General features: G+C 32.2%; 6 protein-coding genes across 6 annotated transcripts; 2 read left to right on the top strand and 4 right to left on the bottom strand.

Moving 5' to 3' along the window:
• Positions 1-50: 50 nt before the first annotated feature.
• On the bottom strand, positions 51-3,431 carry FG379_001951 (uncharacterized protein; the record flags this gene model as incomplete). Its single annotated transcript, XM_067327554.1, has 1 exon — positions 51-3,431. One exon carries the CDS (start codon positions 3,429-3,431, stop codon positions 51-53), a length of 3,381 nt encoding a protein of 1,126 aa, XP_067184599.1.
• A 386-nt stretch (positions 3,432-3,817) lies between these two features.
• Positions 3,818-5,926, bottom strand: FG379_001950 (uncharacterized protein; the record flags this gene model as incomplete). Its single annotated transcript, XM_067327553.1, has 1 exon — positions 3,818-5,926. The coding sequence occupies one exon, from the start codon at positions 5,924-5,926 to the stop codon at positions 3,818-3,820; it is 2,109 nt and encodes a 702-aa protein (XP_067184598.1).
• Positions 5,927-6,243: 317 nt separating this feature from the next.
• Positions 6,244-7,545, bottom strand: FG379_001949 (uncharacterized protein; the record flags this gene model as incomplete). The annotated part of the gene is made up of 1 exon (XM_067327552.1): positions 6,244-7,545. One exon carries the CDS (start codon positions 7,543-7,545, stop codon positions 6,244-6,246), a length of 1,302 nt encoding a protein of 433 aa, XP_067184597.1.
• Positions 7,546-8,274: 729 nt separating this feature from the next.
• Positions 8,275-9,903, top strand: FG379_001948 (uncharacterized protein; the record flags this gene model as incomplete). Its single annotated transcript, XM_067327551.1, has 1 exon — positions 8,275-9,903. The coding sequence occupies one exon, from the start codon at positions 8,275-8,277 to the stop codon at positions 9,901-9,903; it is 1,629 nt and encodes a 542-aa protein (XP_067184596.1).
• A 325-nt stretch (positions 9,904-10,228) lies between these two features.
• Positions 10,229-11,722, bottom strand: FG379_001947 (transmembrane domain protein; the record flags this gene model as incomplete). Its single annotated transcript, XM_067327550.1, has 1 exon — positions 10,229-11,722. One exon carries the CDS (start codon positions 11,720-11,722, stop codon positions 10,229-10,231), a length of 1,494 nt encoding a protein of 497 aa, XP_067184595.1.
• Positions 11,723-12,111: 389 nt separating this feature from the next.
• Positions 12,112-13,581, top strand: FG379_001945 (transmembrane domain protein; the record flags this gene model as incomplete). Its single annotated transcript, XM_067327548.1, has 1 exon — positions 12,112-13,581. The coding sequence occupies one exon, from the start codon at positions 12,112-12,114 to the stop codon at positions 13,579-13,581; it is 1,470 nt and encodes a 489-aa protein (XP_067184593.1).
• Between the last annotated feature and the right edge of the window lie 90 nt (positions 13,582-13,671).

Raw genomic sequence — 13,671 nt, 5'->3', positions numbered from 1 at the left:
TTGTAGATAATATTGACAGGACAATCGTGTTTCATAATTTAAAAAATATTTCAGTCAAAAATGGATGTTACACAGGAAGGAGCAAGTCTATAAACCCATACATTACCCTCCCGTTTGTCCAGTCTTGTAGACCTTTGATAAGCTCTTTTTCTACTTACCACTAATTCTCTCAAATCCTCGATAACTTCCCTATTTAGATTCCAATTGTTGTGGCGCATGGAACCAACATTCTGTTCAATAAAGCTCTGATCTATCACATCCATATCCAAGTAACTGAATCTTTGTTCAGGAGTTTTTTTGTTTGCATACGGACTTGAAGAATCCAAAATTCCGGAATTGCTTGCATGAGGTGAGCATTGTCTGGGGCTTTGGGAATTGTACCCACTTATTATCACTCTAGAGGGATAAATAAGTGACAATGCATTCTCTTGTCTTGTATATATCCTGTTCAATTCGAACCTGTCTCTGTTTTCTATATTTACAAGTTCTATATCGGAACTATTGTATTTGTCAAACTCGTTAATTTGAGTTTTTACTCTTTCAGTTTCACTTGCAGGATTGTAATGTAACCCAAAAACATTGCATCCCAGTGACTTCCTCCCCTGTATTATTTCACTCCATTTAAGTGCCCCATCCTGACTATCTCCATACATTGTTATTAAATTACAGTATTGTCTTAACATCGGAAAAGCCTTGTTTATGAAATCATCTAAATAGTAATCTGGGTTCAAAAATGTCATTGATACTATTTGAACCTTTTCATTGATCATTTGAACAGGACTACCTCCTAACTGACCTTCTGAATGGTTCATTTCATAATAATTGTTAGGTAAAATGCTTGATCTGTGGTCATGATATTCACAACGCTCTAGAAGATTTTCTGACAGCAATTTTGGGAAGGACTGAATAAACAGACGCGTTCCCATTGAATGTGTCATAATGTGGACATGACGTATTCCCCTATTTCTTAAACCAATTATTAGTTGACATAGTGAATCATGTGTTAACGGACTTTCTGCATTTTTTCTTGCAATAAAATATTCCAGAAAAGAGTTCCCAGATGGCCACGAGAAGACCATCGGTTTGATGTAAGCTGGGAAATTTCCAAAGGCAATCATTTGTCCAACTTGTCTGAGTGCATCTACAATAGTATTGTTATATCCATGAATGAAAATAAGAGCTTCAGCAGCATGTAAACCATCACTGTGTACCCAATTCTTTACCTCAAGCTCCGGATAATATATAGTATCAACTCCTTGACTGGTTTGCTCATTGCTACCTCCAAGATGAACATCATTCCTGTATCTATCAACGACTCTAACCTCAACAGACTCCAAATACCTATTATCTTGTCTATTCAATGGATATTGAGAAGCCCTAACTACCGAAGAACTTGAAAATGAACTACTATATGGTATCAATCCACTTACTGATTCCTTCGGACTAAATACCTGACTCTTGAGACTATTTTCATTCAGAAAATTATCCGGATATTCTTCACTTAAAGCAACTTTAGCACCTGTTTGTTTTGTATATTGTAATACTTCCGAAACAGGGAAATAACCAGCAATATAAAGACCCCTTTCCGGGTCAACTAAAATTGTGATCTCATTTTTTGGATGAATTGTGAACATAGGAAGGTGAGGAGACAAATTTTGAAATAGCCACAATAAAGATACGTCACGCTCTCTCTCTTGTTTATTCTGATTCCTTTTCAGTTTCTGGCGAACCTTTCTAATGACATAAAAGCCTCTTTGTTGGCCCACATCACTATCCGCCCTACTACTATCTTCAATGTTAGATAATTCATTCCTTATGTTATTAATGACTGAGTCATTTCGTTTTTTCACCCGGGGTATTTCAACCTCAAGGTTCTTGTCCTCAGAAACCGTTTCATTGTTCTCACTTACCAATTTAATATCTTTATCACAATTATTCTTGTCATTTAATCCATCTTTATTTTTTGAATCTTTGTCTTTCTTACCCGATAGAAAAGGCAATTTTCTTTTTCCAAAGACTGCACCAATAACATCTTTACTCAATTGAGTAGTGTCATTAATAGCGGCCTTTCCTTTAGCTCCTATTCTTGCAAAAATAGAAGGACTTCTTTGGACTCCTGTGGTTGGGGCTGGATAAATGTGGCATATTGGAAATCCTCTGAAAAATTGACCAGAAACACTGCATTCAATGTCTGCATACCCATATATATTCGGTGACGTATTTACTTCAGTGCGACAAAATCCTAATTTAAGGCAAATAAAACCGCTTCCAGACCTACATTCTCTTGTTTTAAATGGTCCGATAGGATGCCCGTTTCTCCAAAATCCTACGAGTATTTCCCCGTGATAATCGTCTTCTCTCCATCTTCCAAATCCATGTGGCCTTCCCTCTTCATTAACCTCACCTAAATACCAACTTGTAATGCTATATCCATGGTTTTCTAAAGAATTTGGCCTTCTTGCTCTATCCTTTCTTGTTCTAAATGTCAATAATAAATCGAGCCTAAATGGATTAAATTTTTTCAAATATCTTCTTACGCTAAATCTTTTTATCTCAATAAAGTATCCAGATGCAAGTCTAATGTTTTGATTATTTTCATCCACCTTCCAAAACATCCTTGCGTCGAGATTTGATTCATTACCAACAGGATCCTTCGAATTATTTCCTTCTGGAGACTTGGGAGACTCACTTCCTTGAAACTGCCTGTTCATATCTGACCTTTTCCCAAATGATAAGAGCTTTAATTCTACCGGTTCAACATTTACAAACTTCCATGATTTCAAAAACCAAGGATGCTTGAAATAGAAAACTGCAATAATAGGTCTCATTCTAGAATAAACGGATGAAACTAGTGCAATGAGGAACTGAAGCGAAAGATAAATTAATGGAATGAAATCATACACAACAATGTCACCATTCCATGATTTGTAGTCACACTTCTGAAAAATAAACTGGAAATTTTGAGTCCTCAAAGTTGTTCTCAAAATGAAAATCAAAAAGGAAAATCCTGTAAAAAATACACTAAGTCTAAATGAATAAACAACTCCAGTCTGAAATTGAGTTACTATTAACCAGAAAGACGTGATTACCAAAAAACAGATCTCCACACAGAGTATTGTCAAATTACTGCCTTTGTTGAAGGAACCGCTATCTGCAATATCACCCAAGTTAGGACAAGTTGAAAAAAATAAAATATTTGAGAAGAAGCTGTAAAGTAGAAGAAATGCAAGTGTCCAACCTCTCGCGACATCTCTAAAAACTCCTTGATGTTTTCTACTGAACTTTCTGAATTCCATGTACCCTATTGTGTCCAGAAAATTACGTTTTATCTGACCTATCAATTTAATCTCAGACTCCGAGAAACATCTGCTCGAGCGAAAGATCTCAGGAGATGGCCTTTCAACTATATCGCCAGCTTCTATAACATCCATCTTCGCTCTATTAATTTAATTGTATTCCCCATGTCCCCATACAACTAGAAGTTATTTTTCTCGCTTTTCGTCGCATGTTAATTCAATAATAGTTCACCACATTCCCCCCACAAACGCATTTGTCCATTCGAGCGCCTTGTTTTCTAAATTCCTTGTTTAATTATATCGAGTATTGAGAGCCGAAGTAACTTATGTTAGTACTCAAGTAAGACATATTCAGGTTGTTATTTGGTAAACATGAGTATTTGTATTTATCTATTTAAAACAAACTACTTGTGCTGGTCAAATAACGCATTTTACATCTATAAGACCTAGATTTTAGTTCGGGATTTTTCACTAGAGTTAAAACAATTTTTATTAAAAAAAACTAAATTTAACTTAAATAGTTATTTTATTTTTAAAATAATGTTACCCGATTTTCTGTCGAATTTATAGGGCTTTCTTTCGAGTATTGAGTGTTTGTCTTCATTGCTTGACTCAAATTCTAACTTTTCTAGAGATGCTCTCGAACAATATCTTTCGTTATACTCTAATTCCTCCTCCGGATCTATGTATCTTCTAGAGAAGAATCCTATTTTGAACAAGTATAAGATTATTGCCAAAAGTAGCATGCTAATTATTACCGAGATACGCGCTATTAATCCCGAACTACTTGCCCTGTTTGGCTTTGAATTTCCTATTGTCCCAGGAACATATATAAAATCCTCGTCAGAGATTGTCTCACCAAAAATATCCGTTGTTCCAGAGTCTTCTTCTACGTCCCTTATTTTATCTATCGAGTCCTTAACGGATTCAATATCTCTAATTAATTCAGCAAGTCTTGTATTTTGCAATTTATTATCGTTTTTATGACTGTTAGATATACCCAATATTGAATTTGAAATGATTTCATAAAGCGAATTCCCAGCTTGAATTGTAATTGATGATAATAACTTGCAATTTAATTTGGCTAACCGAAGCTCCAAAATAAAGATATTCGATTGATCACAAAACAACTGAAAATCATCTTTAATCTTATCTATCGAGCTAACAAAAATTTCATATTTACTAAATAAATCATCATTTTTTCTTAATTCTATCTCCAATTCTGAAAAAACATCACTTACAATTTCTGAAGTGTAAAAATGATTGCCATCCTTAGATTCAACAACTATATTATCTGTATTTTCTACAATATTTGTTTTATTTGTACTATCGATATTGTACGCATTTAATGAATTCCAAATTTCCGGTCCGTTTTTAGTATAGAATGCATTCTTAATAAATTTATTTGCCTCGTAATTATTATTTGACTTCCACCAACTTAAATATTTGATTATTTTAGTTTTCTGGTGACTAAGGTTGTGTTTATTATGTATTTGTTTTCCCAATTCAGTACCGTAATACATGTTCAAAGAATTTGAATAATTTATTAATAATTTCCTCATTTCAAAACCACTTTCTAATAAATGAGTATATAAAAATTGTAAATCATCCACTAAAAATCCCCAATTAATCCAAGATGTTATATCCAAAAGTAATCTACGATATATTTCTTGCAGCTTATCGTAGAATAACTCATTATAGAGAAAGTTATCAATCCTGTCCTTTACTTTAAACAAATGTTCCAATGATGTAAGTGATAATTTATAAATTTTTGTGTTTTTGGCTAATTCATAAATCTTTAGAATTATATCTTCTATTCTTTTTGTCCAAACCAATAACAATAATTTTGTTCTTATCAAATTAAGGTTATAAATGACAACTAACTGTAAATTGCTGTATTCGTTAAAATATTTGATTAATTCCCAATATTTTATGTGTTCCTTCCAGAAAGAAGTATTGAATTCCATACTGAAGTTTTTAGAGCCAATATTCAAAAAATTGTTTTTTTCATTAACAATAAAGTGATTTAGTATACTTGATTGTATTTCTCGCTTTAATTTTATTAACAATTCAGTGTAACCTTCTGAATTATCAATATAATCCATTAGCTTGTTCCACATTTTCTCTAGTTTTCTAGCGTTAATGTTCATTCCATTGTTTTTTACATATTCTTCTAACTTTGTTCCAATTTGATTTACCTCTTTACAAATACTAAGTATTTTTTCCAAACCAAATTCATTATAAAGATAATATAATTCGTCCAGAAAGTTGTTAAAGTCTTCAATTTTTGAATTTTTGATGGTTTTTATTTCATTCTTTTTTATGAAAAATTCAGTCTTATCTTCTGAAAATTCCTTTGTTTTTTCCAAACTACTTTTGCATTCATCTAAAATTGAGTGTTTTAGTTGTAATTCTTCTATTGATGTCTCAGTTATGTTGAAATAGTTCGTTATTAATTTCTTTCTACCAAATATTCTTATTATTTGTGGTATACATGGATAAAATTTATCCTCATAAGAAGCAACATATGAATTTAAGATACTCTCAAACACCTCATTTTCATTGCATGTTATAAATTTATGTAATATTAAAGTGATTGTAATTCGAAGCCAAACTTTCGTTAAAAACATAACAAGGTTTACTTGTTTTTAATTTTAAATGACGCACATCAATGAATTATTTAAGATGCTATTTTTTAATATTCTTCTGCATTAACACTTTATTACTTATGTCTCACCATATATTTGTTCAATTTTATAATTAGTTTACTGCTATTTTTAAGCACACTAATTCTTTTCTCACAGTGTACACCTTAAAATAAATGAAATTCAATTACACACAATTAAATGTATACATATTTTATAAATATAGAATTTAAAATAAAAACAACACTAAAACAGATTTTATTCTAGTTAAATTATAACGGAGTAGTGTATATCAATAAATATTATTTTCTTCTTTTTTTTTTGCTTTTTCTTTTCTTATTTTTCTTGGAATTTTTTCTGATTTTGATTGAATTTAATCCTATTATAGTACCTTTTTGATTTATTTCTGGAATTCCTAGCAAAACGGGTATCAAAAATAAAGGTCTGGTTGGTAAAGTGTCTATATTAGGTTTATGTCTTAATGTGCTCTTTATTAATTTTGAAAAAATGAACACATTTTTGACATCATAAAAATGCATGTGGAAAAATTGGCTTTTCTTCTTATGGAAACAGAGAAGCCTACTTCTGATACTTTTAGATTTACTTCTTGAATGTCTCCATTTACACTCGGTAGTCCCAAAAGTTGGAGTAATCTCATCATCTATACCATTAAAGGAATTCTGTATTGATTGTATTATATTAGATAGCTTTGGAATGTTCAGATAACTTTCGTTTATATCGGGTGTGCCAAATTTTTTTGGAATATTCTCGGGGGAAGCTGTAATTAAAATGATGTCAATACCTTTTTTTTTTTTACATAATGAACGGATTTTATCATAAGAAACCTTGTTTATAACAAGTATTGGTTCATTTACGTATGTGGGTTGATTTCTCCATTTCTCAGCCAAATGAATATTTGCTTTATATGATTTCAACGCAAACTCCAAAATTTTAAGCTGACTTGAAAAGAGTTTTCTAGCTGCAGAGTGTTTGAGGCTAAGTTTTCTTTCAAAATCTCTGAGTTTAAGCAGCGCAGAACTAGTACTACCACCAAACAGCTGTGAATATTTCTTTGCAAACATCAATCTAATATTACTTGGTTTGTACTTCCTAAAAAAGTACTTCTTCAATCCCTTTCTTATCAAAAGCGCAAACGCAAGGTGGAATTCATTTATTAACTTAATCTCATCCTTTTTGTATTCTGCTAAAATTTTTTTAATTGAAAATGGGTTTTGAATTTTTCTACTCTTTTCAGTTGTTCTACTTTCAGAATATTCGGAATCGATATAATCATTTAGTTTAGTGGAAGGTTTATATATTTCACTTTTATCATCAATTAATTCACCAATAATGTCGTGTTTACGAACTTTATTGGCTTCATAGCTTGCAGATTGTTCCTGTTGAAATTCAGGAACTGATTCATCTGAAAACGCCACAGAATCATCTTTAAATAAATTTAAAATATCTAATTCATTATAATTATGAAGAGCATCTTCACTTCTACTAACTTCACTATTTATATTACTTATATGATCAGTATAGGCTCCATTAGCAACCTTTGAACAGATGAGTAAAGTATTTATTGCAAATAATAACATGAACATTATAAAGAACTTTAATATAAATTAGAATCTAACATTTTAACAACGAATATTTACATTAGTTTTTATTAATACTAATTTACTTACACACTAAATTTAATAAACAAATTAATCAGGAATATCGGTGTGCACAGTGTGTACCGTAAGTCACAAATTGATTTTGGCGGTCATACAGAGATATAAATAACTAAAAATAAAATAACAATAATGGAAGAATAGGAAAGTATGGAGAGTTACAATATGGAATAAATCATTAAACGGTCCCAATATCCTAATTTTAACATTTTACACTACATAATTAAAATATGAGTCTCACGAGTAATTTTGTATTTGATCTAGTAATTATATGCGCGCCTATATGGGATCTTTTTGAATAATTATTCTTCAAGTTGGATAACTGGTTGTGTCGCAATAAGTGGGGTGGAAAACACGAGATTAGAATAGATGAATTAATAATTAAGTGCTGCCATTTATATAGAAGTAGTAAAATCAAGGTAATAATTTTTGTTTATGTTAGTGTGATATACACACATTCATTTGATCTTTGCGCACGCATTATTCTTTTGTAATGGTTAACAAATTAATGGAGTGGAAAATAGTGGTTATTGCACCAAGTCAGAACCGTATTTTAACTAAAACTACTTAATTGCTGATTAGAATAGTGATTTATATTAAGAAAAGACTGCGAGGGAGCATCTTTTTTAAGTGACTTTTTGGGAGGGGGAATAAAGGATGAGGACAAATGTTTTAATATGGATTAATTTATTTACAACTTATTGGTTCTGTTTGTTTTTAATCAAAACCGATGCATTAGAGTTAAAAATAAACAAAAGTAGTTTGAGAAGAAAATCACCCTCTATTTCCCAAGGCAGTTCAAAAATATCTTCTGATGCCTCGAAAAAAGCAGCCGATTCGGGTGCAGGTCATTCTGCGGAAGAAATAAAAAATATAGGTGCAATGAAAGCTCATAGTATCTCGAAAGTGGTTGAATATTGTAATAATCAAAATGCTCTGAAAGGGGATGATAGAAAAAAATTTTTCTTCTTGAAATGTGAATATAATCCAGCTAGAAAAGTTATAACTGTTCCACAAATAAACACAGAAACAAAAAAGGTGGTGGATGGAGGAAAAAGCGAAGTAGTGTATGTGAACTGGAGGTTGAATTTAGAAGGAGCAAATTCGGCGTTAGTATATGGGATTTTGTTTGTATCTTCGACATTACAGTATTCTATTATTGAGAATTGTGTGGTATTACCTCAAAGTTTAGTACTGAGGGGTGACAATAAGAATCCTTCACTTGCAAAAAAATTATTCGATTGTACCAATGGTAGTGTAATTCAACCAATTACTTCATTTAAAGTACTCACAAAAGTGGATGCATATTTCAATTTAAGACCAGTAAGGTTATATACAGAGTTAGAACGTGTGTTTAGGGTATCACAACTAACATATGTGTACAAAGCTAATTCAAAAACACCTGAGGTTAGGGTAAATTTGCATCCAAAATATTATGTTGTTCGAGATAAACTTGGTAATGAGATAATGAATGATATGCTCATTACAGAAAGAATAGAAGCAATACCTTATATTAGAATCATACTGGCTTTAAAAAATCCAAATTTCCTACATGATTTATTGTATGGTAGAGACTTTTTTGAACAAAAAACCCAGGTGGCAAGGTGGTATAGAAGAATATTAAGGGGAATTTGGCTCCCATTTTATACTACTGCAATGTTTATGTTCCAAAATGGATACAAGGTACATTGTGATTTGCATACTAGAAATATAATGGTCGTAGTTGATCCAAATTTTGGCTCAGAATCTTGGAAAGCTATGAATACGATTATTGAAGTAGCGTCAATTACTCCGGAATCAATGAGAATTATAGATATAGGAAACACAATTTCAATGGATACAGATGAAACCCAAACTGTGAACGACCCGTGTAGGAAATTTGAAAGAAGGCCTTACGAAGATATAGGTTTATTAGACTATAGAATTCTAGACCCACTTACTGCTCCAGCAAAAGCACCACACTTCTTACCAGAAGAAGAACAAGTTTATACAGAAGAAGTTAAGATTGAAAATATAAGAAATATCAGAACCCTGATAAGATATTACAATTCAAAACTTTCCAAATTAAAAGCAAGTATTAGAAGTATTTACCAGTGGGAATCATGTAGGGTGAAAAGAGTAAACAACAAGACCAAAAGGCTTCACCCAGAAATCGACAAATACCCTTGTAGGTTTGTTGATCAAAGAGATGCTTTAATTGAAGCATGTAAAATATTAAAGAGATATACAGCGGAACAGTTTATGGGGGTTCCCTCCTGTAATCTAAGTTCTAGGAGAACTAGGTAATTTCTAGTATTCTATCTTTTTTAGTTACGAGTAATCGGGCATACCTGCATTTTAATTAGTTATCTCCGAATAGCATGCACAAATTTCACACATACTATAGACTGATTTTTCTAAACGAATTTTTATCTAAAAACCATCCAATTAAGTTACAGATGTAATTTCAAAAAAAACATCGTAAATTAAAAAAAGGGTTTCTAGAAAAAGAAGTTACTGCATGTTCAAAACCATTGCAGTTTATTTGTCTAAGTTACGGATAATCCATTAAAACCCGTTAACTTACAAATAAATAACTCGATTCATGGACCGTTGAAATAATAAATGATATTCATTTACTTTTTCTCACGTAAATTATTCTTAAAACAAAAAGTACTGCAAATATTAAAATGGAAAAGTACATTATTAATCTGTTTGCAAGGTTGTAATCCCTGTTTATCAGCGGACCATCCAAAAAGTTTTGCCAGTAGCTTATTGACATTAAAGAGAAGAATGCAGATAGAGATGCAAAACCCTGGACAATACCAAAGTTCTCATATCCAAAAACGCCGGCCACAAAACTATAAGTTAAAGAGTTGGCGAAACATGTGTAAAGACCGGCGAATATATTTGACAATATTTGAGGAATAATGTTACTAACTGACTTGAATCCTGCGGAAAAGTATGCAGCAATCAACAACGCCACCTGATATTGCATAGTAATGATAATTCCGTTGTAATCGACGATATAACCCCATACAAGAGACAAATATGAAGCCAAGGAATAAACAACATTTCCAACATCAGCCGCCCTTTTTGCACTTTGCTCATCGCTGATATTCAACATACAGGTATTCCTAAAGAATAATTGATAGTGAATTTTCGACAATGCGAAGAACAACATATAGATGAAAAACGACATGAATGGAAGGGATAATAACTTCCTGAACCAGGGAAGCTCCCTGTACCCTGGTATACCATCTAAAGACGAGTTATCAGGCTGCCCATCACAATTTAGTTCCAGGGAGCTCGACAATCCACCATTTGCACTATTAGAAGAGTTCAAAAGTTCATACTTTCTTGCTATCCTGTCCGGTAACTTTCCAGATGGGAAAATAAAGAGATGATGAAAGAATGCAACCAAATGTATAAGTATCATTGCAATAATAACTACCTTAGTGCTGGAAAAGTACTCTGAAAGTTTAATTTGAAGAAGAGGGAGTAACAATGCGAAGTCCATACCTACAGTCAATATCATCCCCACTGAATTCTTTACCTTCGGGAACATTTGCATAAATCTAGATCTTGATGCGAACGTAGCAGAAAGTGATAATCCGTAACATACACCGGCGATGTAATAGAGAACCGATGAAAAATGAAACAAGAACATAAAAGTGTAACCAATCAAGCACAAAAAATGGCCTAAAAGTGCGCACGGAAGAAGTCCAAAATGGTCAATTATGGAACCGGATATCATGTGCCCAATAAAAATTGAACCATTTGCAACGGACATTACATTGTTAATTATATAAAAGGCCTCACCAGATTCTATCATTTCGGGAGCAAAAGAGAATCCACCACTTTTGAAGAAAAGTTCTCTAGAAGCATCTGGGTTCTGTACATGACCTGCAGATAATGTTGCGGTTAATGCAATCAATGAAAAGTATATAACCGGATTCTTAATAATAGATGGAAATGGAATTACAGTTGGATTTTCCTTTGTCCCAAACATCTCTCTAAACAACCCAGGGCTGGGATCGTCGTACCTCTCAGAACATTGAATATTTCCACTCTCAAGACTCAAATCTAAGCCACCATTCTTACTTTCCTTGCTTGAACCACCCATACCTACAAATTCTCTTATTTGTATAAATTTAAACAACTACTATAATTCAATATTCTCTGCGACTACATAAACATATGTCCCCATCGTCTCAAGGGTACCAAAACAAGGATTCAGGCGGTACACATAGCCGCCGAATCTATTCACTATTGCGCGATATTCAGACCTTTTCACAGAGTGTTAAGACAGGATAAAATTGTTCAGTTGCTTATCAGCAAAAATATGAATTAGAAATACCCGTATTTGTACAAAAAAAGTGGATATTATTATTTGGCTAGCCTTGGATTCTATCGTGAATCTGATAACCGAAATAAATTATTATCTTTGGCACCAATAAAACATCTTTATATGGTTTTAAAGTAGTTACATCGTAAGTCACACACACCAGGTAGATGGAAAAACCGTTCACTTGTGAGAACCAGACTAAATCTGGGTTTTCTGAGAATACTCTAGTATTTCTTTATGTCATTTCGACTCCTTTAGTTGGTGCTCCCTTTATTTTTCCGGCCGCGGTTAAGTATTTGCTATTAAGTAATAATGCCTATTACTGGTTGGAAGATGAGGAAAAATTGAAGACAATGAACAGTTTGTGTTCATTGGGATCTACTTCATTCTTGCTTTCGGGTGTTCTTGGTTCATATTTTATTAATTCAATAAACAATAGGAATACGTCATTATTGGCTACTTGCTTTCATATTTTGGGTTGGCTATTTTGCTTCTTTTTTGATAAATATAGTTATTATTTTCCATTTATTGGTATGTGTCTTTGGGGAATATCAACTCAACTTTTGAGCCAAACTAAATTTTCAGTTTCAGCATTCTATGAGTCAAGGAAACACCTGGTTTTGGCAATGATTGGTGGTTCGGTAGGTATGAGTTTTGCATATATGCAACTTATGGTAAATGTTGTTGATTATCTTTCAAGAATAGGTTTTAATGCTTCTTATTTGGATATAACAATTACGCAATTTATTGTTTTAGTTAATTGCTTTTTGCCACTTGTGTGCATTTTCATTTTTTATTATATCATTCCAACTCAGCCTTTTTTAACTCCTGTTACCGACTACTGTAACAGAGTTTCATTGTCAAGGTCAAAAATTTCAACTACGTTTCTGAGTTTGAATAATGAGGAAAGAAATTCATTAGTATCTTCTCAGTTGGCAATTGAAGTTAACAGGTGCAAAGAAGATGTTCCTTTTAAATGGACACTTACGTTTAAGGAACAGGTATTTTCTATTACATTTATTGGGTTTACCATTGTTTACTCTTTATTATGGTTTATACGCCTTTACTTTACAGTCAATATGAAAGGTATTCTATTAGATCAGACCAATGGGGATATTGAATATACAGACAAAATCATTAATATATTTGGATTATCTTTAGGTACTACATTCATTTCCGCTATAGCTGTTGGAGTTTTTGTTGATATATTGGGAATAAATCTTTTCTTGGTTTTTCTAGTTTTATCATCTTTGTTAATATTATTGATTTTCTCTAGCTTTACACCATTCTTCTTCCTGTCACATCTATTTGGTATAGTATTATGTGTTTTCTGTTACTCTTACTTTATTGGATGCTCATTTAGCTTTTTAACAACTGAGTTTGGCTACACACACTTAAACTCGACCCAAGGCATATCTTCAACAATTGCTGGAATATTTACAGTATTGTACAACTATTGGGATTCATACATTCATTCCCACTTTAGAAATAATTTCTTATTTCCTTCCATTGTTGCTATTGTAATCAACATAGTAATACTTTTGATATCGATTTACATTCGAATATACTCAATGAGATGGAATTCGTTTAATTCGAATTATTTCTTTTTCATAAACAAGAGACATACAGTAAAGTGATATATGAATTATGTATGTGTTTATTCTTTGGTGTTTCTATACCCTATACCCTAGATTATACCTATAAGTTTTCACTTAATTATGTTTTTT

The sequence above is a fragment of the Cryptosporidium bovis genome (assembly GCF_009768925.1).
Source record: "Cryptosporidium bovis isolate 45015 chromosome Unknown contig_28, whole genome shotgun sequence".
Taxonomy (NCBI): Eukaryota; Apicomplexa; class Conoidasida; order Eucoccidiorida; family Cryptosporidiidae; genus Cryptosporidium; species Cryptosporidium bovis.
This window is presented reverse-complemented; position numbering and strand designations above follow the sequence as displayed.